Source organism: Phalangium opilio, unplaced genomic scaffold (genome assembly GCF_054372755.1).
Source record: "Phalangium opilio isolate 3A_F unplaced genomic scaffold, DU_Popi_V2 ptg000021l_1, whole genome shotgun sequence".
In the NCBI taxonomy this organism is placed as follows: domain Eukaryota; kingdom Metazoa; phylum Arthropoda; class Arachnida; order Opiliones; family Phalangiidae; genus Phalangium; species Phalangium opilio.
The window spans coordinates 2,689,584-2,717,482 of NW_028324153.1; the positions used below are offsets into that span (position 1 = coordinate 2,689,584).

At 34.7% G+C, this 27,899-nt stretch overlaps 1 protein-coding gene across 1 annotated transcript; it reads right to left on the reverse strand.

Moving 5' to 3' along the window:
- Nucleotides 1-21,673: 21,673 nt before the first annotated feature.
- On the reverse strand, nucleotides 21,674-22,260 carry LOC149696459 (uncharacterized). The gene is made up of 4 exons (XM_089867347.1): nucleotides 22,233-22,260; nucleotides 22,123-22,154; nucleotides 21,868-22,056; nucleotides 21,674-21,802 (listed from the first exon to the last, which is right to left on the reverse strand). The coding sequence occupies exons 1-4, from the start codon at nucleotides 22,258-22,260 to the stop codon at nucleotides 21,674-21,676; spliced, it is 378 nt and encodes a 125-aa protein (XP_089723473.1).
- Nucleotides 22,261-27,899: the final 5,639 nt, after the last annotated feature.

Below are 27,899 nucleotides of genomic sequence, written 5' to 3' on the forward strand. Positions count from 1 at the left end.
AGTAAATATGGCGTCAATGGACGCCCACGGAATTTTTCTTCTTATGGCGCCCGTGAATCAAATATTTTTTCTCACAATCCTGCTATGACGTCAGTGAATCAATCATGGCGTCAATGAATCAGACATGGCACCAGTAAATATGGCGTCAATGAATCAGACATGACGTCCACCACATTTTTTTTTTCGGACAATCTTCCTATGGTGCCAGTGAATCAAACACAACGTCACATTTTCCCTGGCGGGGGAAAAACCCGACACCCCCTGACACCATGTTGACTTTGTGAACGGCGTGGAAATTGTAGGAGAAATACCATGGCGTGGCTGGGGAAATACGTGAAGTAGTTTAACTGGTTTAATAATAAACATTTTTAAATTCGGCGTTCTGTAGGCAGATGCTTACGTTAAATATTTTGTGTTTCTAATTTTTTTTTTGGTTGGTCTATCTTAAATCTTATAACACCCATAAAATATTAATTTTATTAATTTTTACTATTAAAAACAAAAAAATTCTCTTATCATATTATATTATTATTTGAACTGATAAGGGAAATAAACTCTATGTCCAAAACTTTGTCTCACATTGAAAACAGTAAAGTGAACTTTCGATCTGATAAGAGAACCAATAATGATTTGAAATGATAAAAGCATATGCCTCGATTTATCCATTCTTTCACATACATGTCGAGGAAATGAACAAATATTTGATCTTCCTAAAAGTATGGATTAACAGTAAATAGAAAAGATGGCAATTGTATCTCCTAAACACAAACAAAATCAAATTCAAACCATAGTAAACAATGATAAAAGGGTAAAACTCATTTCAAAATCATCGGTAAATTTCCTCCGAGCTTGAGCAAGCAAAGGTTAAATTGATAAGTGCAGAAGTGAACTAATTTCAGAAATATGGCGGGTAGACTTTCGAACTACCCACGCTTTAGTCCATGCGTTTAATTCATTTCTAAAGTCAACATGATTAGAGAAAACTTTCATATTAGTGTTCAAACCTTCCCTATTATTGTTCATACTTTCCCTATTAATGTTCCCATCCCGATATGAACACCAGATACTAGTGTTGCCGTCCTTAAAACAATGCTTAGATATTAATAAACCTACTTTCTATTGATTAAAGACATTTATTCCGATAGCACCGTATCATAAATATCTTTATCATGTTTATACAATGAGCAAATATCGGATATCATAATAAAGCGGAATAAAATTAAATCAAATACCCTCTATTTTATTTGGTGAATCTATAGATAAAAATATTTGTAGGATAAAGCAAGATACAGATCTTAGATTCTATCCCTAAGCACTTTGTCAAAAGTGTATCGAAATGGGAGAATATGCGATTTAAAGTGTTGTGAACCTACCAAACTACAATAAAAAGTGGTGGAAAATAATTGAAAAGATAAACAAAATACTATTTAAAGTGATGGAGAATGATAGAAAAGATGACGAGAATAATACTGAAAGCTACACTATTTCTGTTCAGAGTTTCACTATTTCTGTTCGGTGTTTCACTATTTCTGTTCGGTGTTTCACTATTTCTGTTCGGTGTTTCACTATTTCTGTTCGGTGTTTCACTATTTCTGTTCGGCGTTTCACTATTTCTGTTCGGCGTTTCACTATTTCTGTTCGGTGTTTCACTATTTCTGTTCGGCGTTTCACTATTTCTGTTCGGTGTTTCACTATTTCTGTTCGGTGTTTCACTATTTCTGTTCGGCGTTTCACTATTTCTGTTCGGCGTTTCACTATTTCTGTTCGGTGTTTCACTATTTCTGTTCGGCGTTTCACTATTTCTGTTCAGTGTTTCACTATTTCTGTTCTTTGTTTCACTATTTCTGTTCGGTGTTTCACTATTTCTGTTCGGTGTTTCACTATTTCTGTTCGGTGTTTCACTATTTCTGTTCGGAGTTTCACTATTTCTGTTCGGAGTTTCACTATTTCTGTTCGGAGTTTCACTATTTCTGTTCAATGTTTCACTATTTATGTTCAGAGTTTCACTATTTCTGTTCAGTGTTTCACTATTTCTGTTCGGTGTTTCACTATTTCTGTTCGGTGTTTCACTATTTCTGTTCGGTGTTTCACTATTTCTGTTCGGTGTTTCACTATTTCTGTTCGGTGTTTCACTATTTCTGTTCGGTGTTTCACTATTTCTGTTCGGTGTTTCACTATTTCTGTTCGGTGTTTCACTATTTCTGTTCGGTGTTTCACTATTTCTGTTCGGTGTTTCACTATTTCTGTTCGGCGTTTCAGTATTTCTGTTCGGCGTTTCACTATTTCTGTTCAGCGTTTCACTATTTCTGTTCGGCGTTTCACTATTTCTGTTCGGAGTTTCACTATTTCTGTTCAATGTTTCACTATTTATGTTCAGAGTTTCACTATTTCTGTTCAGAGTTTCACTATTTCTGTTCAATGTTTCACTATTTATGTTCAGAGTTTCACTATTTCTGTTCAGAGTTTCACTATTTCTGTTCAGAGTTTCACTATTTCTGTTCAGAGTTTCACTATTTGTGTTCAGTGTTTCACTATTTCTGTTCAGTGTTTCACTATTTCTGTTCGGTGTTTCACTATTTCTGTTCGGTGTTTCACTATTTCTGTTCGGTGTTTCACTATTTCTGTTCGGTGTTTCACCATTTCTGTTCGGCGTTTCACTATTTCTGTTCGGCGTTTCACTATTTCTGTTCGGCGTTTCAGTATTTCTGTTCGGCGTTTCACTATTTCTGTTCAGTGTTTCACTATTTCTGTTCGGTGTTTCACTATTTCTGTTCAGAGTTTCACTATTTCTGTTCAAAGTTTTTACTCATTATGTTCAAAGTTTCACTCTTTCTGTTCAAAGTTTCCCTATTGTTTAAAGTTTCAATATTTATGTTCAAAGTTTCACTCTTTCTGTTTAAAGTTTCAGTCTTTATGTTCAAATTTTCACTATTTCTGTTCAATGTTTCACTATTTATGTTTTAAGTTCACCATTTATGTTTAAAGTTTCACCATTTATGTTTTAAGTTTCAATATTTATGTTTAAAGTTCCACTATTTATGTTCAAAGTTTCACTCCTTATGTTTCACTCTTTCTGTTCTAGGTTTCACTCTTTCTGTTCTAGGTTTCACTCTTTCTGTTTCACTCTTTCTGTTCTAGGTTTCACTCTTTCTGTTTCACTCTTTCTGTTCTAGGTTTCACTCTTTCTGTTCTATGTTTCACTCTTTCTGTTCTATGTTTCACACTTTCTGTTCTATGTTTCACTCTTTCTGTTCTATGTTTCACTCGTTCTGTTCTATGTTTCACTCTTTCTGTTCTATGTTTCACTCGTTCTGTTCTATGTTTCACTCCTTCTGTTCTATTTTTCACTCTTTCTGTTCAAAGTTTCACTCTTCCTGTTCAAATTTTCACCCTTCCTGTTCTATGTTTCACTCTTTCTGTTCTATGTTTCACTCTTTCTGTTCTATGTTTCACTCTTTCTGTTCTGTTTCACTCTTTCTGTTCTAGGTTTCACTCTTTCTGTTCTAGGTTTCACTCTTTCTGTTCTAGGTTTCTCTCTTTCTGTCCAATGTTTCACTCTTTCTGTTCTATGTTTCACTCTTTCTGTCCTATGTTTCACTCTTTCTGTCCTATGTTTCACTCTTTCTGTTTTATGTTTCACTCTTTCTGTTTTATGTTTCACTCTTTCTGTTCTATGTTTCACTCTTTCTGTTCTATGTTTCACTCTTTCTGTTCTATGTTTCACTCTTTCTGTTCTATGTTTCACTCTTTCTGTTCTATGTTTCACTCTTTCTGTTCTATGTTTTACTCTTTCTGTTCTATGTTTCACTTTTTCTGTTCTAGGTTTCACTCTTTCTGTTCTAGGTTTCACTCTTTCTGTTCTATGTTTCACTCTTTCTGTTCTAGGTTTCACTCTTTCTGTTCTGTTTCACTCGTTCTGTTCTATGTTTCACTCTTTCTGTTCTATTTTTCACTCTTTCTGTTCAAAGTTTCACTCTTCTTGTTCAAAGTTTCACTCTTCCTGTTCTATGTTTCACTCTTTCTGTTCAAAGTTTCACTCTTTCTGTTCAAAGTTTCACTCTTTCTGTTCAAAGTTTCACTATTTCTGTTCAAAGTTTCGCTATTTATGTTAAAATTTTCACTCTTTCTGTTCAAAGTTTCACTCTTTATGTTCAAAGTTTCACTCTTTCTGTTCTATGTTTCACTCTTTCTGTTCTAGGTTTCACTCTTTCTGTTCTAGGTTTCACTCTTTCTGTTCTATGTTTCACTCGTTCTGTTCTATGTTTCACTCTTTCTGTTCTATGTTTCACTCGTTCTGTTCTATGTTTCACTCTTTCTGTTCTATTTTTCACTCTTTCTGTTCAAAGTTTCACTCTTCCTGTTCAAATTTTCACCCTTCCTGTTCTATGTTTCACTCTTTCTGTTCTATGTTTCACTCTTTCTGTTCTATGTTTCACTCTTTCTGTTCTGTTTCACTCTTTCTGTTCTAGGTTTCACTCTTTCTGTTCTAGGTTTCACTCTTTCTGTTCTAGGTTTCTCTCTTTCTGTCCAATGTTTCACTCTTTCTGTTCTATGTTTCACTCTTTCTGTCCTATGTTTCACTCTTTCTGTTTTATGTTTCACTCTTTCTGTTTTATGTTTCACTCTTTCTGTTCTATGTTTCACTCTTTCTGTTCTATGTTTCACTCTTTCTGTTCTATGTTTTACTCATTCTGTTCTATGTTTCACTTTTTCTGTTCTAGGTTTCACTCTTTCTGTTCTAGGTTTCACTCTTTCTGTTCTATGTTTCACTCTTTCTGTTCTAGGTTTCACTCTTTCTGTTCTGTTTCACTCGTTCTGTTCTATGTTTCACTCTTTCTGTTCTATTTTTCACTCTTTCTGTTCAAAGTTTCACTCTTCTTGTTCAAAGTTTCACTCTTCCTGTTCTATGTTTCACTCTTTCTGTTCAAAGTTTCACTCTTTCTGTTCAAAGTTTCACTATTTCTGTTCAAAGTTTCGCTATTTATGTTAAAATTTTCACTCTTTCTGTTCAAAGTTTCACTCTTTATGTTCAAAGTTTCACTCTTTCTGTTCTATGTTTCACTCTTTCTGTTCTAGGTTTCACTCTTTCTGTTCTAGGTTTCACTCTTTCTGTTCTATGTTTCACTCGTTCTGTTCTATGTTTCACTCTTTCTGTTCTATGTTTCACTCGTTCTGTTCTATGTTTCACTCTTTCTGTTCTATTTTTCACTCTTTCTGTTCAAAGTTTCACTCTTCCTGTTCAAATTTTCACCCTTCCTGTTCTATGTTTCACTCTTTCTGTTCTATGTTTCACTCTTTCTGTTCTATGTTTCACTCTTTCTGTTCTGTTTCACTCTTTCTGTTCTAGGTTTCACTCTTTCTGTTCTAGGTTTCACTCTTTCTGTTCTAGGTTTCTCTCTTTCTGTCCAATGTTTCACTCTTTCTGTTCTATGTTTCACTCTTTCTGTCCTATGTTTCACTCTTTCTGTTTTATGTTTCACTCTTTCTGTTTTATGTTTCACTCTTTCTGTTCTATGTTTCACTCTTTCTGTTCTATGTTTCACTCTTTCTGTTCTATGTTTCACTCTTTCTGTTCTATGTTTCACTCTTTCTGTTCTATGTTTTACTCTTTCTGTTCTATGTTTCACTTTTTCTGTTCTAGGTTTCACTCTTTCTGTTCTAGGTTTCACTCTTTCTGTTCTATGTTTCACTATTTATGTTCAGAGTTTCACTATTTCTGTTCAGAGTTTCACTATTTCTGTTCAATGTTTCACTATTTATGTTCAGAGTTTCACTATTTCTGTTCAGAGTTTCACTATTTCTGTTCAGAGTTTCACTATTTCTGTTCAGAGTTTCACTATTTGTGTTCAGTGTTTCACTATTTCTGTTCAGTGTTTCACTATTTCTGTTCGGTGTTTCACTATTTCTGTTGGGTGTTTCACTATTTCTGTTCGGTGTTTCACTATTTCTGTTCGGTGTTTCACCATTTCTGTTCGGCGTTTCACTATTTCTGTTCGGCGTTTCACTATTTCTGTTCGGCGTTTCAGTATTTCTGTTCGGCGTTTCACTATTTCTGTTCAGTGTTTCACTATTTCTGTTCGGTGTTTCACTATTTCTGTTCAGAGTTTCACTATTTCTGTTCAAAGTTTTTACTCATTATGTTCAAAGTTTCACTCTTTCTGTTCAAAGTTTCCCTATTGTTTAAAGTTTCAATATTTATGTTCAAAGTTTCACTCTTTCTGTTTAAAGTTTCAGTCTTTATGTTCAAATTTTCACTATTTCTGTTCAATGTTTCACTATTTATGTTTTAAGTTCACCATTTATGTTTAAAGTTTCACCATTTATGTTTTAAGTTTCAATATTTATGTTTAAAGTTCCACTATTTATGTTCAAAGTTTCACTCCTTATGTTTCACTCTTTCTGTTCTAGGTTTCACTCTTTCTGTTCTAGGTTTCACTCTTTCTGTTTCACTCTTTCTGTTCTAGGTTTCACTCTTTCTGTTTCACTCTTACTGTTCTAGGTTTCACTCTTTCTGTTCTATGTTTCACTCTTTCTGTTCTATGTTTCACATTTCTGTTCTATGTTTCACTCTTTCTGTTCTACGTTTCACTCGTTCTGTTCTATGTTTCACTCTTTCTGTTCTATGTTTCACTCGTTCTGTTCTATGTTTCACTCCTTCTGTTCTATTTTTCACTCTTTCTGTTCAAAGTTTCACTCTTCCTGTTCAAATTTTCACCCTTCCTGTTCTATGTTTCACTCTTTCTGTTCTATGTTTCACTCTTTCTGTTCTATGTTTCACTCTTTCTGTTCTGTTTCACTCTTTCTGTTCTAGGTTTCACTCTTTCTGTTCTAGGTTTCACTCTTTCTGTTCTAGGTTTCTCTCTTTCTGTCCAATGTTTCACTCTTTCTGTTCTATGTTTCACTCTTTCTGTCCTATGTTTCACTCTTTCTGTCCTATGTTTCACTCTTTCTGTTTTATGTTTCACTCTTTCTGTTTTATGTTTCACTCTTTCTGTTCTATGTTTCACTCTTTCTGTTCTATGTTTCACTCTTTCTGTTTTATGTTTCACTCTTTCTGTTCTATGTTTCACTCTTTCTGTTCTATGTTTCACTCTTTCTGTTCTATGTTTTACTCTTTCTGTTCTATGTTTCACTTTTTCTGTTCTAGGTTTCACTCTTTCTGTTCTAGGTTTCACTCTTTCTGTTCTATGTTTCACTCTTTCTGTTCTAGGTTTCACTCTTTCTTTCCTATGTTTCACTCTTTCTGTTCAATGTTTCACTCTTTCTGTTCTGTTTCACTCGTTCTGTTCTATGTTTCACTCTTTCTGTTCTATTTTTCACTCTTTCTGTTCAAAGTTTCACTCTTCTTGTTCAAAGTTTCACTCTTCCTGTTCTATGTTTCACTCTTTCTGTTCAAAGTTTCACTCTTTCTGTTCAAAGTTTCACTATTTCTGTTCAAAGTTTCGCTATTTATGTTAAAATTTTCACTCTTTCTGTTCAAAGTTTCACTCTTTATGTTCAAAGTTTCACTCTTTCTGTTCTATGTTTCACTCTTTCTGTTCTAGGTTTCACTCTTTCTGTTCTAGGTTTCACTCTTTCTGTTCTATGTTTCACTCGTTCTGTTCTATGTTTCACTCTTTCTGTTCTATGTTTCACTCGTTCTGTTCTATGTTTCACTCTTTCTGTTCTATTTTTCACTCTTTCTGTTCAAAGTTTCACTCTTCCTGTTCAAATTTTCACCCTTCCTGTTCTATGTTTCACTCTTTCTGTTCTATGTTTCACTCTTTCTGTTCTATGTTTCACTCTTTCTGTTCTGTTTCACTCTTTCTGTTCTAGGTTTCACTCTTTCTGTTCTAGGTTTCACTCTTTCTGTTCTAGGTTTCTCTCTTTCTGTCCAATGTTTCACTCTTTCTGTTCTATGTTTCACTCTTTCTGTCCTATGTTTCACTCTTTCTGTTTTATGTTTCACTCTTTCTGTTTTATGTTTCACTCTTTCTGTTCTATGTTTCACTCTTTCTGTTCTATGTTTCACTCTTTCTGTTCTATGTTTCACTCTTTCTGTTCTATGTTTCACTCTTTCTGTTCTATGTTTTACTCTTTCTGTTCTATGTTTCACTTTTTCTGTTCTAGGTTTCACTCTTTCTGTTCTAGGTTTCACTCTTTCTGTTCTAGGTTTCTCTCTTTCTGTCCAATGTTTCACTCTTTCTGTTCTATGTTTCACTCTTTCTGTCCTATGTTTCACTCTTTCTGTTTTATGTTTCACTCTTTCTGTTTTATGTTTCACTCTTTCTGTTCTATGTTTCACTCTTTCTGTTCTATGTTTCACTCTTTCTGTTCTATGTTTCACTCTTTCTGTTCTATGTTTCACTCTTTCTGTTCTATGTTTTACTCTTTCTGTTCTATGTTTCACTTTTTCTGTTCTAGGTTTCACTCTTTCTGTTCTAGGTTTCACTCTTTCTGTTCTATGTTTCACTCTTTCTGTTCTAGGTTTCACTCTTTCTGTTCTAGGTTTCACTCTTTCTTTCCTATGTTTCACTCTTTCTGTTCTATGTTTCACTCTTTCTGTTCTATGTTTCACTCGTTCTGTTCTATGTTTCACTCTTCCTGTTCTATGTTTCACTCTTTCTGTTCAAAGTTTCACTATTTCTGTTCAAAGTTTCGCTATTTATGTTAAAATTTTCACTCTTTCTGTTCAAAGTTTCACTCTTTATGTTCAAAGTTTCACTCTTTCTGTTCTATGTTTCACTCTTTCTGTTCTAGGTTTCACTCTTTCTGTTCTAGGTTTCACTCTTTCTTTCCTATGTTTCACTCTTTCTGTTCTATGTTTCACTCTTTCTGTTCTATGTTTCACTCGTTCTGTTCTATGTTTCACTCTTTCTGTTCTATTTTTCACTCTTTCTGTTCAAAGTTTCACTCTTCCTGTTCTATGTTTCACTCTTTCTGTTCAAAGTTTCACTCTTTCTGTTCAAAGTTTCACTATTTCTGTTCAAAGTTTCGCTATTTATGTTAAAATTTTCACTCTTTCTGTTCAAAGTTTCACTCTTTATGTTCAAAGTTTCACTCTTTATGTTCAAAGTTGCACTCTTTCTGTTCAAATCTTCACCATTTATGTTCAAAGTTTCACTATTTATGTTCAATTTTTCCCTGTTTCTGTTTAGACATTTCTTATTTCTGCTGAAACGTTTTTTTATTACTGTTCAAACTTTTCCTATTTGTGCTGATACGTTTTTTATTACTTTTCAAACTTTTGTTGTTCCTGCTGAAACGTTTCAAACTTCTTATTTTGTTGCAAGTTTATTTATCCTTTTTCCTCAAGCTTTTCATGTTTCTGTTCTAATTTTTATTATTTCGGCGATTTAATTCCTTTTTCCGAAATTCTACATCGCTTTACTAATTTCTATGGTTTTGAAATCGAATTTCAATGTTCCGTAACCAAAATTCCCATGTGATATAAATGTGATGAACACCTTATTACCTAATAATGTATGAATTCCTAGAATATAAACGTCTTACTCTTAATCGGAATACATTAATTTATGATTTAGATAAATTCCTAATCCAACTGCAAAAGTTTATATGGAAAACGAATTTTCAAGGTGAAAGATACGTAGTGTAAAACGGATGATTTCAAAGTTCAGACTAAATAACAGAAAATCAATGAAACACCATCTCCTCATTAACATTAATTTATGTTTTGATATTATTGCAGTTTGGTTTCTAATATGTTTATAGGTATTAACGTTACAGAAAACGTTTTCAAATGACGGAATTCCGATTAAGTTTTCTTCACAAGGAACTAAAAAAGTGGTTGAAAGTGACATGAAGTGTGTATAATTCATTTTAAAGTATCGGCAAAACACTAAAAATTGGTTAAAGTTTCGATAAATGTTTAGTAAACGTTTCGTTATTCGACTTAAATATATCCGATATTGTTAATATATGACTTTTATCAAACAGATAATGAAGTTGAATGACGAAAAAGTGCTCGCAAGTGTTGTTAATCTACTAAAATTCGGACGAAACTGACGTGAAATGAAAGCATTCGATTGAAAGCGAAAATACGACTAAGAAAGTGGATCAAAGTTTTGTTAAACTACTAAAATGTGGTTCAAATCACATTCAAAGGAACTAAAAAGCAGTTGAACGTTCATGAAATGACAAAAGTACAATTGTAAGTAATGTGTTTAATATTTTTATAAATTTTGCAAGGATATAAATACTTCTCGCGGATCTCAACAGTGTGTGAAATTTGATAACACGAATGTTACCAGTAATTGGTCCATTAACGTAACAAATGTGGATGATTACCAAGAAATAAACCCATTTGATTTCAATCGTGATTTGATACTATCATAACCAAAACTTCGGTTTATCACGACGTTTCGAGGAGACCTTTAGACACTTAATACTAGTCGAAACCCATTGGTGAGAAATTAACAATTGCTAAATTTGTTTGCAATATAAACCAAGGCTTTGAACGCAGAATTTATCCCAGTTTGTTTATTTTATCAGTATAGACCTTCTCAAGACACACTTTCTTATCTGTTTGATAAATGGAAATTTAATTGGTGATAAATTATAAAGTGCAACGCCTAATAGATCCGCATCTCTTTTATCAGTATCATCGTCTTTTCGATCTTACGTTGAAATTTCAAAATATCATTTAACCACTTTGGAACAGAAAAACTCCAATGCAAAAACAGATGGACACGCGTATTTTCAGTAGAGAATGATGTACCACAGACGTTGGATGGAAATGTCAAGGCTGCCAATCTCAAACTGATAAGAAAGTGTGTCTTGAGAAGGTCTATACTGATAAAATAAACAAACTGGGATAAATTCTGCGTTCAAAGCCTTGGTTTATATTGCAAACAAATTTAGCAATTGTTGATTTCTCACCAATGGGTTTCGACTAGTATTAAGTGTCTAAAGGTCTCCTCGAAACGTCGTGATAAACCGAAGTTTTGGTTATGATAGTATCAAATCACGATTGAAATCAAATGGGTTTATTTCTTGGTAATCATCCACATTTGTTACGTTAATGGACCAATTACTGGTAACATTCGTGTTATCAAATTTCACACACTGTTGAGATCCGCGAGAAGTATTTATATCCTTGCAAAATTTATAAAAATATTAAACACATTACTTACAATTGTACTTTTGTCATTTCATGAACGTTCAACTGCTTTTTAGTTCCTTTGAATGTGATTTGAACCACATTTTAGTAGTTTAACAAAACTTTGATCCACTTTCTTAGTCGTATTTTCGCTTTCAATCGAATGCTTTCATTTCACGTCAGTTTCATCAGAATTTTAGTAGATTAACAACACTTGCGAGCACTTTTTCGTCATTCAACTTCATTATCTGTTTGATAATAGTCATATATTAACAATATCGGATATATTTAAGTCGAATAACGAAACGTTTACTAAACATTTATCGAAACTTTAACCAATTTTTAGTGTTTTGCCGATACTTTAAAATGAATTATACACACTTCATGTCACTTTCAACCACTTTTTTAGTTCCTTGTGAAGAAAACTTAATCGGAATTCCGTCATTTGAAAACGTTTTCTGTAACGTTAATACCTATAAACATATTAGAAACCAAACTGCAATAATATCAAAACATAAATTAATGTTAATGAGGAGATGGTGTTTCATTGATTTTCTGTTATTTAGTCTGAACTTTGAAATCATCCGTTTTACACTACGTATCTTTCACCTTGAAAATTCGTTTTCCATATAAACTTTTGCGTTGGATTAGGAATTTATCTAAATCATAAATTAATGTATTCCGATTAAGAGTAAGACGTTTATATTCTAGGAATTCATACATTATTAGGTAATAAGGTGTTCATCACATTTATATCACATGGGAATTTTGGTTACGGAACATTGAAATTCAATTTCAAAACCATAGAAATTAGTAAAGCGATGTAGAATTTCGGAAAAAGGAATTAAATCGCCGAAATAATAAAAATTAGAACAGAAACATGAAAAGCTTGAGGAAAAAGGATAAATAAACTTGCAACAAAATAAGAAGTTTGAAACGTTTCAGCAGGAACAACAAAAGCTTGAAAAGTAATAAAAAACGTATCAGCACAAATAGGAAAAGTTTGAACAGTAATAAAAAAACGTTTCAGCAGAAATAAGAAATGTCTAAACAGAAACAGGGAAAAATTGAACATAAATAGTGAAACTTTGAACATAAATGGTGAAGATTTGAACAGAAAGAGTGCAACTTTGAACATAAAGAGTGAAACTTTGAACATAAAGAGTGAAACTTTGAACAGAAAGAGTGAAACTTTGAACATAAAGAGTGAAACTTTGAACAGAAAGAGTGAAAATTTTAACATAAATAGCGAAACTTTGAACAGAAATAGTGAAACTTTGAACAGAAAGAGTGAAACATAGAACAGGAAGAGTGAAACTTTGAACAAGAAGAGTGAAACTTTGAACAGAAAGAGTGAAAAATAGAACAGAAAGAGTGAAACATAGAACAGAACGAGTGAAACATAGAACAGAAAGAGTGAAACATAGAACAGAAAGAGTGAAACATAGGACAGAAAGAGTGAAACCTAGAACAGAAAGAGTGAAACCTAGAACAGAAAGAGTGAAACATAGAACAGAAAGAGTGAAACCTAGAACAGAAAGAGTGAAACCTAGAACAGAAAAAGTGAAACCTAGAACAGAAAGAGTAAAACATAGAACAGAAAGAGTGAAACATAGAAGAGAAAGAGTGAAACATAGAAGAGAAAGAGTGAAACATAGAACAGAAAGAGTGAAACATAGAACAGAAAGAGTGAAACATAAAACAGAAAGAGTGAAACATAAAACAGAAAGAGTGAAACATAGGACAGAAAGAGTGAAACATAGAACAGAAAGAGTGAAACATTGGACAGAAAGAGAGAAACCTAGAACAGAAAGAGTGAAACCTAGAACAGAAAGAGTGAAACCTAGAACAGAAAGAGTGAAACAGAACAGAAAAAGTGAAACATAGAACAGAAAGAGTGAAACCTAGAACAGAAAGAGTGAAACATAGAACAGAAAGAGTGAAACCTAGAACAGAAAGAGTGAAACCTAGAACAGAAAAAGTGAAACCTAGAACAGAAAGAGTAAAACATAGAACAGAAAGAGTGAAACATAGAAGAGAAAGAGTGAAACATAGAACAGAAAGAGTGAAACATAGAACAGAAAGAGTGAAACATAGAACAGAAAGAGTGAAACATAAAACAGAAAGAGTGAAACATAAAACAGAAAGAGTGAAACATAGGACAGAAAGAGTGAAACATAGAACAGAAAGAGTGAAACATTGGACAGAAAGAGAGAAACCTAGAACAGAAAGAGTGAAACCTAGAACAGAAAGAGTGAAACCTAGAACAGAAAGAGTGAAACAGAACAGAAAGAGTGAAACATAGAACAGAAAGAGTGAAACATAGAACAGAAAGAGTGAAACATAGAACAGAAAGAGTGAAACTTTGAACAGAAAGAGTGAAACATAGAACAGGAAGGGTGAAAATTTGAACAGGAAGAGTGAAACTTTGAACAGAAAGAGTGAAAAATAGAACAGAAAGAGTGAAACATAGAACAGAACGAGTGAAACATAGAACAGAAAGAGTGAAACATAGAACAGAACGAGTTAAACATAGAACAGAAAGAGTGAAACATAGAACAGAAAGAGTGAAACATAGAACAGAAAGAGTGAAACCTAGAACAGAAAGAGTGAAACAGAAAGAGTGAAACCTAGAACAGAAAGAGTGAAACATAAGGAGTGAAACTTTGAACATAAATAGTGGAACTTTAAACATAAATATTGAAACTTAAAACATAAATGGTGAAACTTTAAACATAAATGGTGAACTTAAAACATCAATAGTGAAACATTGAACAGAAATAGTGAAAATTTGAACATCAAGACTGAAACTTTAAACAGAAAGAGTGAAACTTTGAACATAAATAGTGAAACTTTAAACAATAGGGAAACTTTGAACAGAAAGAGTGAAACTTTGAACATAATGAGTAAAAACTTTGAACAGAAATAGTGAAACTCTGAACAGAAATAGTGAAACACCGAACAGAAATAGTGAAACACTGAACAGAAATAGTGAAACGCCGAACAGAAATACTGAAACGCCGAACAGAAATAGTGAAACGCCGAACAGAAATAGTGAAACGCCGAACAGAAATGGTGAAACACCGAACAGAAATAGTGAAAAACCGAACAGAAATAGTGAAACACCGAACAAAAATAGTGAAACACCGAACAGAAATAGTGAAACACTGAACAGAAATAGTGAAACACTGAACACAAATAGTGAAACTCTGAACAGAAATAGTGAAACTGTGAACAGAAATAGTGAAACTCTGAACATAAATAGTGAAACATTGAACAGAAATAGTTAAACTCCGAACAGAAATAGTGAAACACCGAACAGAAATAGTGAAACGCCGAACAGAAATAGTGAAACGCCGAACAGAAATACTGAAACGCCGAACAGAAATAGTGAAACACCGAACAGAAATAGTGAAACACCGAACAGAAATAGTGAAACACCGAACAGAAATAGTGAAACACCGAACAGAAATAGTGAAACACTGAACAGAAATAGTGAAACACCGAACAGAAATAGTGAAACACCGAACAGAAATAGTGAAACACCGAACAGAAATAGTGAAACACCGAACAGAAATAGTGAAACACCGAACAGAAATAGTGAAACACCGAACAGAAATAGTGAAACACTGAACAGAAATAGTGAAACACTGAACAGAAATAGTGAAACTCTGAACATAAATAGTGAAACATTGAACAGAAATAGTGAAACTCCGAACAGAAATAGTGAAACTCCGAACAGAAATAGTGAAACTCTGAACAGAAATAGTGAAACACCGAACAGAAATAGTGAAACACCGAACAGAAATAGTGAAACACTGAACAGAAATAGTGAAACGCCGAACAGAAATAGTGAAACACCGAACAGAAATAGTGAAACGCCGAACAGAAATAGTGAAACGCCGAACAGAAATAGTGAAACACCGAACAGAAATAGTGAAACACCGGACAGAAATAGTGAAACGCCGAACAGAAATAGTGAAACACCGAACAGAAATAGTGAAACGCCGAACAGAAATAGTGAAACGCCGAACAGAAATAGTGAAACACCGAACAGAAATAGTGAAACACCGAACAGAAATAGTGAAACTCTGAACAGAAATAGTGTAGCTTTCAGTATTATTCTCGTCATCTTTTCTATCATTCTCCATCACTTTAAATAGTATTTTGTTTATCTTTTCAATTATTTTCCACCACTTTTTATTGTAGTTTGGTAGGTTCACAACACTTTAAATCGCATATTCTCCCATTTCGATACACTTTTGACAAAGTGCTTAGGGATAGAATCTAAGATCTGTATCTTGCTTTATCCTACAAATATTTTTATCTATAGATTCACCAAATAAAATAGAGGGTATTTGATTTAATTTTATTCCGCTTTATTATGATATCCGATATTTGCTCATTGTATAAACATGATAAAGATATTTATGATACGGTGCTATCGGAATAAATGTCTTTAATCAATAGAAAGTAGGTTTATTAATATCTAAACATTGTTTTAAGGACGGCAACACTAGTATCTGGTGTTCATATCCGGATGGGAACATTAATAGGGAAAGTATGAACAATAATAGGGAAGGTTTGAACACTAATATGAAAGTTTTCTCTAATCATGTTGACTTTAGAAATGAATTAAACGCATGGACTAAAGCGTGGGTAGTTCGAAAGTCTACCCGCCATATTTCTGAAATTAGTTCACTTCTGCACTTATCAATTTAACCTTTGCTTGCTCAAGCTCGGAGGAAATTTACCGATGATTTTGAAATGAGTTTTACCCTTTTATCATTGTTTACTATGGTTTGAATTTGATTTTGTTTGTGTTTAGGAGATACAATTGCCATCTTTTCTATTTACTGTTAATCCATACTTTTAGGAAGATCAAATATTTGTTCATTTCCTCGACATGTATGTGAAAGAATGGATAAATCGAGGCATATGCTTTTATCATTTCAAATCATTATTGGTTCTCTTATCAGATCGAAAGTTCACTTTACTGTTTTCAATGTGAGACAAAGTTTTGGACATAGAGTTTATTTCCCTTATCAGTTCAAATAATAATATAATATGATAAGAGAATTTTTTTGTTTTTAATAGTAAAAATTAATAAAATTAATATTTTATGGGTGTTATAAGATTTAAGATAGGCCAACCAAAAAAAAAATTAGAAACACAAAATATTTAACGTAAGCATCTGCCTACAGAACGCCGAATTTAAAAATGTTTATTATTAAACCAGTTAAACTACTTCACGTATTTCCCCAGCCACGCCATGGTATTTCTCCTACAATTTCCACGCCGTTCACAAAGTCAACATGGTGTCAGGGGGTGTCGGGTTTTTCCCCCGCCAGGGAAAATGTGACGTTGTGTTTGATTCACTGGCACCATAGGAAGATTGTCCGAAAAAAAAAATGTGGTGGACGTCATGTCTGATTCATTGACGCCATATTTACTGGTGCCATGTCTGATTCATTGACGCCATGATTGATTCACTGACGTCATAGCAGGATTGTGAGAAAAAATATTTGATTCACGGGCGCCATAAGAAGAAAAATTCCGTGGGCGTCCATTGACGCCATATTTACTGGTGCCAGATCATGTGCCATCTGGCACTGACTGACGCCATGTCCCCAAAGTGACACTTCCTATCTACTCCCTTCTCATCCAAAAGTATTTGGGTGAGTTTGGAAACGTATCAGAATTCGGAAAAAAGCAATTCGTTAAGGCGAAAGTTACCTTTTTTCTCGCTTAAACGGATGTTCCTAGAAATAGACTTCGTCGTACCTCTCACTTGATTTGGTTTGTTTGCTCCTCCATCGCGATCTTTCTTCTATTTCGAAAAGGGTGGTCACCCTCCCCTTCCTTTTAATTCCATTGAAATATAAAAACGGTTTTACCCCCCATTTCGGACCATTAGTTAGAAGTTGAAACCACAAAGACCACGTCTCAAATTTAAAGTCTTAGCACCCTAGAAATAAATGAGCGAAGAAAGAAAAGACTCATCCCCGATTGGTAAGCGAAGATGTTTTTTTCTTTACCAATTTTTAAAAAATAGTATAAATTTATTAATTTACATTTATTTACTTGACGCATTGCGATCTTCTGATCCGTTTTTATTTCGTTAATGAGATCTTGTCGTAGTTACCTCTTTAGGGCATTTTTATTTTCGATCGTGTAATTTGAAGCTGGGATGGTGGGGGTTTTGTTTTTTTAGTTATTTCCAAGGTGTCGATACGCCCTTTTCTCCTAAGATGGATTCACCACCAGCCTTCTTCCGTGCCTTCGCCTTCTCTCGTACCTTCGCCTTCTCCCGAGCCTTCGCCTCCTCCCGTGTCTTCGTCTTCTTCTGTGCCTTCGCCTCGTCCATACATATTCAGACCCTGGCACGTATTTCCGTCCTCGAATTCATCGAATCCCCCTTCACCGCCAACGCCAGCGCCATCGCCTCCTCCTTCGCCTTTGCCTCCTCCATTAATATTTAGACCCTGGCACGTATTTCCGGCCCAAAATCTAGAGGAATTTAAATTGTAACGCTGCCGTGTAGGTGTTATTTTCATACCACTTAACCTTTCATAACTAACTTAGCCTAAATATCCGACGTGTTTTCTTAGGATTAAAGCGGGATTCGACATTTTACTTGGACAGGAGGGGCTTATTTCAATGACGATTTCTACTTAAACGAACTGCTGAATCAATTAAATATAATAGTTGATCAGCAGACGGTCACTGTTTTCGAGCCAAAGTGAGAAATTATTTATTATCAGCTATTAAGAATATAATATTTAGATTATTATTGAACACATTTTTTTATTATTTACGTAGTCTGTTACCATTGAACTGTAAAGGATTTCTGTAGGTTTTCCCTTTTCTAATAACAAGGGAAAAACATCTAACTAGTTTCTAATGGCGGGTGGGTTTTTAATAGAATCCTGATTGACCTAATGCAACTCCGACAGTACTGCGCATGGTGGCAGTTGAATACCATGCCGGACGACGAATGCGTCCGTGACCGGCGGAGGGACGAGCATTTTTTTGACAAACTGCTTTGGGCCCTAACTGCGGGTTTAAAAATATTTTAAAAAATCAATTTTTTTCTCTTTTTTTTTAAGAAAAAAAAACATTTTTTATCTTTTTTAAAAAAATGCTAAAATGAAAAAATATTTTTAAATTCACAATAAATTTTGATATTAACAGAAGTAAATGAACCGAAGTTATCAAAGCATGCATAAATAACCAAATACATTTGCCCAGTCGAGGGGGGGGGGTTTGAATCATTGATGCATTTGTTCCCCATTTTCTACCGGGGAAAGGTCGTGCAATGGTTTATGGGATACTATTTGACGCGCCACCTAGTGGCGACCTTTGAAGTTAAAAAATCGGAAAATTAGCAGAACGTTCAACGGGCTGTTGCTCTTGGTTTAAGCAGAGGCTTAAGGCATTAAGCTCAGGAAAAGGCTTTTTTATTATAAATTTCCAAATGGTACAAGTTATTGAAGGGAATTTATTGGAGGAAGCTATAACGTACCTTAGGAGCATCAAGCGTCCATTCGTTCTTTCAACTCGAAAAGGTCCTTACCAAGAACTACTTAACTCTGAAATTACGAAAAGGTAAGTGGAAGATTTAATAACACTGTACAACACCTTGCAAATAAAATGGAAGCCTCAAGCGCCAAAGAAAGAGGAAGGCCCAGATAAGGACCCGTTAATTCTGTGGAAGAGGATTTGGAAGCTAATTTATCTAATTCTGATGAGGATAGGCCTAGTCAATCCATAATAAAGCCTCCTCAAAACAAAGCTAAAATTAGAACTAATCGGTCGATGGCAAAATTAACTGTACGATATTTCAACGAGGCCAAAAATCTCAGATCTAATCTCATTGAAAATGACTGCAGCCACGATAAAGCTATGCTGTATAATGTGATAACCTCTTCAACTGTGACGTTTTGTAAGATTTTAACAAAGTATCCTGTAGTCCTTTTCTGAGTCGTTCGTTACGCCATCTATCGATGTTTTTTTTTCGTTACGGTAGAAAATTCAACTCTGAAGTTGCAATTCTGAAGCTATCGGTAGGATTTTTGGTCGGCCGTATCGACAAAAAAAAGGCTGTACGCTAACGCAAGGGGTACCCTTATCGTTAGACTTTCCAACTTCCAAGTTTCAACTAAAAAATTTTTAAAACATAGCGGTCGTATTATTGCAACATGAAATATTATTGCTGGCTGCTGCTGCAGATAATTTAGCTCGAAGAGATTTAAGAAGACATCGCGTAATTAGAGATAGGTCGCAAGCTTTCGATTTAGATGATTACCGTTTCAAAAGACTATTTAGGCTTAGGAAAGAAACAGTGTATACAATTTGTGATAGGCTTGAAGGCCGACTCTCCGCCAAAAATGTATTGGGTATACCACCAAATATAAAGGTATTGTATTCTGTAAATCACATTAATTGCCTATACCCGAAAATTAGGGAGATGGGGTCATTCGGCTGTTGACAATGTTAAGATCCAATTAGACTATTAACTCTTAAATGCTAAGATTATCATCTGGCGACACGGAATAAGGTGATTTTGATGACTGTAAATTGTACTAAAGCAGGGAAACAAATGCATTTTGATAGGTTTTAGTGGCACTTAGATTTTATGCTGTTGGAAGCTACCAACTTTCAATTGGACAAGATTTGTTCCTCGCTGTTAGCCAACTGTGAGCCGCTGTGTTAAAAGTGTGAGCAAAGCGATCATAGATATTTTAATGCCAGAGAACATCAAATTCCCAAGAACTCTCGAAGAGCAATTAGAAATTAAAATTGGGTAAGTTTACCTATTAGAGAGATTAAGCATCCCCCTTTACGCGAACGTGTATCAACCTTCTAGAGTGCAATTGAACCAATGCTCTCTTAAGGGACATTACTTCATTTAAATGTTATTTTTTATCTAGTTTTAGCAAGATCGCCAATTTCCCTGGAATTATTGGCGCGATAGATGGAACACAAATAACTATTGTGGCGCCTTCTATTAATGATGAGCAATTTAGAGAGCTCTTATATGTTAATCGCAAAAGCTTTCATTCAATAAACGTGCAAATTGTAAGATTGCCAATATTATACACTACACCTAAATGCCATTATTGTAAAAAATGTATATTTCTAGATTTGTGACCATAAACTTCGCATCACAAATTTGAATGCAAAATTTCCAGGGTCTGCCCATGACTCATATTTTTCGAATGTCTAATGTCTCAACTTACCTTGAAGAATTTTACATTAATGGCAATAAAGGTTCTTGGTTGATTGGTAAGCTTCATTTCAAGTAAATTAAATTTGTTCATACAGACTTATGAAAACTTTATAATAGGCGATAGCGGTTACCCATTGCGGCCATGGCTAATGACGCCGATAACCCAAACGATTGAAGATACTCCCGAACATAGGTTTGACGAAGCATTAACATCAACTAGACAAATTGTGGAACGAACAATTGGAGTCTGGAAACAAGTATTTCGGTGTTTATTACAACATAGGACTCTGCACTACCATCCAGCTGCCTCAGGAAATATTATATATGCTTGTGGCACTTTACATAATATGAGGAGAGACGCGGCCCACCGTCCCGAAGATGATAGATTTTCGGACACAGAAAGTGAAAGTGAGACAGACAAGGAATTAAGCGATGCTAGGCGAAGAAGGGCAAGGGAAATCCGACAAAGACGTAGGCAGCAAAGGAGGGATCGAAGGGCATTGGTTCTCGATGGTCCAAATTACGACCCAAGAGGAAATGAAACGTGGTTAGCTGGGGGACAGTTGGTACGTTCTCATCTTGTGCGCCGATTTCGCTAAGATGCTGTGAACCAAAATTAGTTGTGCTCCTCCATGTACAGTTTAGTCTTTAGTTATTTATCGTAATGTATCAATATTTATTTAAGTTTGGGATAACATGTGCTTAAAGAGTAAAATAAATAATAACAAGAATAAAATAAATAATTACAAGATTTAAATGTTTCCATTGTGGTGTTATTTTTTAAAATAAACTTCCCCAATATTAATAAGCTTTCTAGAGATGATGCTACCGATGAAAAAGCGGTTGCTATATCTTGGATTGAAATTGCCTTTATATTTTCAATTTGGTTCCTCTCTTCCAAGGCTTCTTTTATTCCAATCAAAACTTCAGTTTTTTCAGATTCAATTTGCTTGAGAGTATTGGTAGCTTGCTCAAAGTTTTCCGAGTTTTTTTCTATATTGCTTTTGTCAAAGAGACACGTGAAAATAGTATTTAAAAACATTCATATTTTATGGCATTCAAATGGGAAGGACAATAAGTCAACTAACGTTTTATTCGTTGTTTGGCATTAGAACGTGGAGTTTTCTTATTATTATCTTGGATTTCTGGTACTACAGCATCTATTTTTTTAATTCTTTTTAAAATACACAATCCAACAGAATAACGCATATGCTGCCTAACTTTGCCAATATAAAAAACGCTGAATGCATACCATCATCACAGTTCTTTGAATTATTTTGCAAATTCATCGAAGGACCACCATCATCTTCCTCAACCTCGTCATTGACATCAAAAAACCCATTTTAATCAACAGTCACAATTGGTATGGGAGTGGCAGGTATATCTTTAGCCGCTGCACTATCACTAGTAGATAATCTAGCCCTTTTGGCAAGTATAGAATCATCTTCATTGATTGTACCTTCAAAACAAGACTGTGACGGATTGAATAATTTTCAATTTTAGGTTTACCATTAAAATTATTTTTAAGTTCAAATACTTCAAGCCCAAAACCAGCCTCTCCAATAGCATTGTTTCCCTCGACGCACATCTCCCCCATAACAGCAAGTAAACGTTGCTCTTGATCTGTCAAAACTAGTTTTGATCTCTCACCTCCACCAGTTAACGCAGCGCTTTTCTTAGTAGCTACAGCTTTACTCTTTGTGTCAGATTTCCAATCTGACCATGACTAATTAAATAATTTGGAATAACATAACATATACATAAATAAATTTCTCATAATCTTAACTTGGACCTTTTTCCACTGTTTTAAATCTTTGGTTGGTCCTGTGCCATCAGCATTCAGAATATCCGAAATTTATAAGCGATCATGAGTCACTCTTTTAAAGGTGTTAGTCAATTTACCAGAAACTAGTTCCGGGTGTTTCTCCATAAATTGCAACAGCAATACCCGTTGCCTCTCTGTAACGGTCCGTGACATTTAGGCGCCGCCACTTAGGCGCTGGTTATTTAGGCGCCGCCATTTAGCCGCCAAGACAATTAGGCGCCGTGACATTTAGGCGCCGCGACATTTAGGCACCGTGACATTTAGACTCCGCGACATTTAGGCGTCGAGACATTTGCGTGCCAATAATTTTTCCATTATTTCTTCTAAAAATCCGTAATGACCCCTCAATTTGGCAACCCGTGTATTGTCCCTGTGCGTCACTGCATGACTATGTTCGCAATCTCCATTAAAGGACACGAAAACTTACTTCTTTTTACAAAACAATCCTAAAATAATAAAAAACGAACATATCCTAACCTATTTATTATTTTAGGAAATCAAAGAACATAAACAACAATAATTTGGAAAGGGATATTATTTTGGGAAGTCAATGAAGATAAACAACAATATTTGGAAAATGCATATTATTTTTGGAAGTCAAAGAAGATAAACAACAATTAATATTTAGGAAAAGGCATATTATTCTGGGAAGTCAAAGAAGATAAAGAATAATTTGGAAAAGGCATATTATTTTGGGAAGTCAAAGAAGATAAACAATAATTTGGAAAAGGCATATTATTTAGGGAAGTCAATGAAGATGAACAACAATATCTTGGAAAAGGCATATTATTTTGGGAAGTCAAAGAAGATAAACAAAAATTTGGAAAAGGCATATTTTTTTGGGAAGTCAATGATGATAAACAACAATATTTTGGAAATGGCATATTATTTTGGGAAGTCAATGAAGATAAACAACAATATTTTGGAAAAGGCATATTATTTTGCGAAATCAATGAAGATAAACAACAATATTTTGGAAAAGGCATATTATTCCGGGAAGTCAAAGAAGATAAACAATAATTTGGAAAAGGCATATTATTTTGGGAAGTCAATGAAGATAAACAAAAATTTGGAAAAGGCATATTATTTTGGGAAGTCAATGAAGATAAACAACAATATTTTGGAAAAGGCATATTATTTTGGGAAGTCAATTAAGGTGAACAACAATATCTTGGAAAAGGCATATTATTCTGGGAAGTCAATGAAGATAAACAGTAATTTGGAAAAGGCATATTATTTTGCGAAGTCAATGAAGATAAACAACAATATTTTGGAAAAGGCATATTATTTTGCGAAATCAATGAAGATAAACAACAATATTTTGGAAAAGGCATATTATTCTGGGAAGTCAAGGATGATAAACAACAATATCTTGGAAAAGGCATATAAAGAAGATAAACAATAATTTGGAAAAGGCATGTAAAGAAGATAAACAATAATTTGGAAAAAGCATATAAAGAAGATAAACAATAATTTGGAAAAGGCATATTATTTTGGGAAGTCAATGAAGATAAACAACAACATGGTTGAGCTCTGATGTCAGTTGAATAAAAAGAATATAAGCCTAAAAGTACTTGTCATGTTCCTTTATTAAATATCTCAAATCTTTCGAGAAAATTTTACGGCAATGTCGCGGTGCCTAATTGTCTCGACGCCTAAATGTCTCGGTGCCAAATTGTCGCGGAGCCTAAATGTCGCGGCGCCAAATTGTCGCGGAGCCTAAATGTCGCGGCGCCTAACTGTCCCGGCGCCTAAATGTCGGCGCCCAAATGTCCCGTTCCGCTCTGTAACTCTTGCAGCACGAGGCATATTTTTCCTAGATTAAAAAACAAACACATGTATTTAAAGTGGATAGTAAATAAAACAGTAATATCCTAAACAAGGTCGAAATAACTCAAGAAGAAATTAAAACATGAAGCCAAAAAAACATTGGTTGAACTTGCAAATAATTAAAAAGAGGCACTCATTTAAGTCATTTAATATATGTAGATAAATCTTAAGCCTTAGAACTTCAAACTTTGTTATTGTTGCTGTTCAACATCAACAATAACAATGTTTGAAGTGCCAAGGCTTAACGACATGCTAATAATAATGAATGTTATAGAAATATTCTTTGTTAATCAATGAACGTAGTATATTATAGTGTTCAAAATATAATACTTACAGTTAATTCTATGCAATGTTTCTCTTCTCTTAATGAAATCTCAATTTATCTAATTGTTTACGGCTCTCCAAAATATCTTCCTTCGGTCACGGTGAAGAGAAAGTTTCTAATGGCTCTATTATTGGCCACATTGAAGCCACGTGACCAAACAATTAGCCTCTAATATCTTTTGAAATTTAAGGAAGAGAAAAAGCCAAACCACTTCCGTGCGTTAAAGAGCGAACGGAACTATTCCTACCGAAAGGGGACTTAGAATACGAAAAATTCTGGCGGTAAAAGTTTTTCGTTACGGCGCGTTCGTTAGTCCGTTCGATGAATTCTTATCGGTAAATTTAACGAACGACTCAGAATAGGACTCCTGATCAATTACAGTACAAACTCACTAATAACGCAGCAACTCGATCAGAAATCCTCAATTATTATAAAATCTTGACATATACATGCGTCTAGACAACAGAACTTGATAGACATAGACGTTCATTTAAAATTTAAGTCGGAGTAATTTTAACTTACACTTGTCTCTTCCCATAGGGATACAACTAACGTCTTTGAGATTTCTTTCGCCAAATCAGACACCTAACCCCAGGCTGCAAAATCAGATTGGGATACACAGATAAATCGACCGGTATTCTGTTAAGCCGAAAGGAATATGCTCAGCTATATGAAATGAGGCATGAAGTAACAAATCTTTTCCAGAATGGCGACACCCTACCTTAATCGGTTTTTTTGAAGGTGTGCCTAAAAACCAAATAGAACTGAAGAAATACAAATATTTCATCATGCTAAATATACGCGAAATGGTTCAGGGAAGTGGTCAAAATTATGCAGTGGCGTAACTACAGGGGAGCAGAGCCCGCAACCGCGGGCGGGCCCGCGACTTTTGGGGTCCCTTTTGAAATTTTGGTTATAGCCTGATTAGTTAACGGTTTCCCCTATTTTGAGTGACATATATTTATACCGTATAGTCCGAATTTTTTACTTGACACTACTGTCAAAGCTGGAAGACCCTCAACGAGCTCCATTAAATAAAAAGTCAAAAATTCGGTTAAAAAGCGCAAGAGTCGTTGAAGCGTGGGAAAAAATAAACGTTATTTCAAGCAGTAAATAGTGAAGACAAGCCCCTGCCCACTCTTCACTGCAGATACCTTGTTCCGGCAAACCCTTAATTTACCATTAAATTGGCAAAACTGCTACTCTAAATAAATGGTGATGTCAATGGTTAGTGTAAGAATATATTGCCAGAGCCCAAAGAGGTCCTAATAAAAAATCGTCTAATATTTTTGGAATTTCGAATTAAATGTTTTATAATCCCGGCTGTATGACGTTTTAAACGCAGAATTAGTGAGATCTCATTTGGTCAGATAAAAAAATCAAAATTTTCGGTGCTCAGTCATCTCACTTCGCTCGCTCAGGAATTTTTCATCCACAATTATCACATAATTGAATTTATACGATTTGTTTTAAGGTTTTTATATGAAACGATAACAATTACTTTGCATTCTGAGCTGCACTCCAAAATAACAGAATTGAATTTTGCCTTAAACCTTTCATTTAAATTTCTAAGCTCACAGATTGAGCTCAACAGACCTTTGAAATATGTATAATTATAAAAAGAATTAAGAAAATATGTCATCTCTGAAAAACATCTCTTCCTACCTGACCCTTTTAAATAGCTTGATTTGGTCATTTTCTGTCACTTTTAGGTCCCTATTTGCTTATAGTTATTTAATTATTAGTCACTTTTTCGAGTAAATTTAAATGTATGTCTGTAGGAGCCGGAACAGGAAAATATGGTCTCGCTGATTTGGTCGTGGGAAAAAATGGTCTCACCGATTTGGTCTTGGGATCATTTCGTCTAAGGATTTTTTGGTCCCGTGATTTATATGTCTCGAGACTTTTTGATCTTGGGACTATTTGGTCTCGTGATTTTACGGACTCGGTACTATTAGGTCTCGTTATTTTTGGTCTCGTTATTTATGGTCTCGTTATTTTCGGTCTCGTGATTTTTGGTCTCGGTACTATTTGGTATCGTGATTATTTGGTCTCGGGACAATTTGGTCTCGTGATTATCTGGTTACCAAATTAGTTGCCACCTTTTCCAAAACAATGGTCCCAATAATTCGTTGCAACAATTTCCATAATATTCTCCAATTAATTAGCTGCCACCTTTTTCCAAAATATTCTCTTATTAATTAGATGCCACCTTTTTCCAAAATATTCTCCTATTAATCAGCTGCCACCTTTTCCAAAATATTCTCCTATTAATTAGCTGCCACCTTTTCCAAAATATTCTCCAGTTAATTTACTGCCAATATTTTTCCAAACTTTTCTCCTATTAAATTACTGCCAATATTTTTCCAAAATATTCTCTTATTAATTAGCTGCCACCTTTTCCAAAATATTCTCCTATTAATTAGCTGTCACCTTTTCCAAAATGTTTATATTATTGCTAATAAATTGTTTGTGCTAAGAGGGGGGCTTTTAATACTCATATTAATAATCTTCTTACCTCCAAACAAGATTGGGTTGGCTTAGGTAAGGTTTGGTTAGTTTAGGGTCGGTTATGTTAGGTTTGGTTATATTGGGTTTGGTTAGGTTGAGTTCGGTTAAATTTGGCTGGTTCAAAAAAGGCTGAAGGGGTGATATTTTTTTAAAACGAGACTTTCGTGTTCAGAGACCAATTTGTACCGGGACCAATTTTTCCTGAGACCAAAGTGTCCCAAGACCCATTTACCCCAAGACCCAATTGTCCTGAGACTCAATTGTCCCTAGACAGATTTGTCCCAAGACCAAATCGGCGAGACCAAATCGTTGATACCACAACGGCGAGACCAAATCGTTGATACCACAACGGCGAGACCAAATCGTTGATACCACAACGGCGAGACCAAATCGTTGATAACACAGCGGCGAGACCAATTTGTCGCGTACCGAAATCTAAGGAATTTGATGTATCGTGTCGTGTATAATGCTTTAATTTTGTGTAGGGAATCCTATTTTTGGTAAAAAAAATCTCTGAAAGAGATTTTGTCCTACATTGCTGTTAAGAGGAGTAAACCAAGTATGTGCGAGAAATCTTAGTAGAGAACGGCGACAAGGCACAATTGGGAAACGCATCAACATTAATCGTTCGTTATGCTCTCATATGTTTTCAAGGCACGACACTCGAGAAGGGGCCCTAATTGTCGGGCTCCGTGCCGGCCAAACTAACGTCTTTACGCCACTGAAATTATGGGGAACTTTACCCAACAAGAAAACGGATTCGCTATTTCAGGGGCTCTGTAAAGCGTATTCTTTTTGCTTGATTGAAAACGAGACTTAATAAACAATCCAAAACCAGTGTATCCTGGTTTGTTTGGCGTTAGTCCTTACAAAACGGTGAAGGCAGTAACGACAGTAAAACGCAGTATGACCATCCTTTGAAAAATTGTTCAGCAGTCGGCTTAAACTACGTATCAGGTAATAATGCTTCGTCTCACTCCTTGTTATCAAAAGGAGGTAAACCTGTCTTTCCACAATCACTTTGTTTTTACTAATATATCAGGGAAAAACACCGTCCTCAAAGTAGAAAATGTTCACC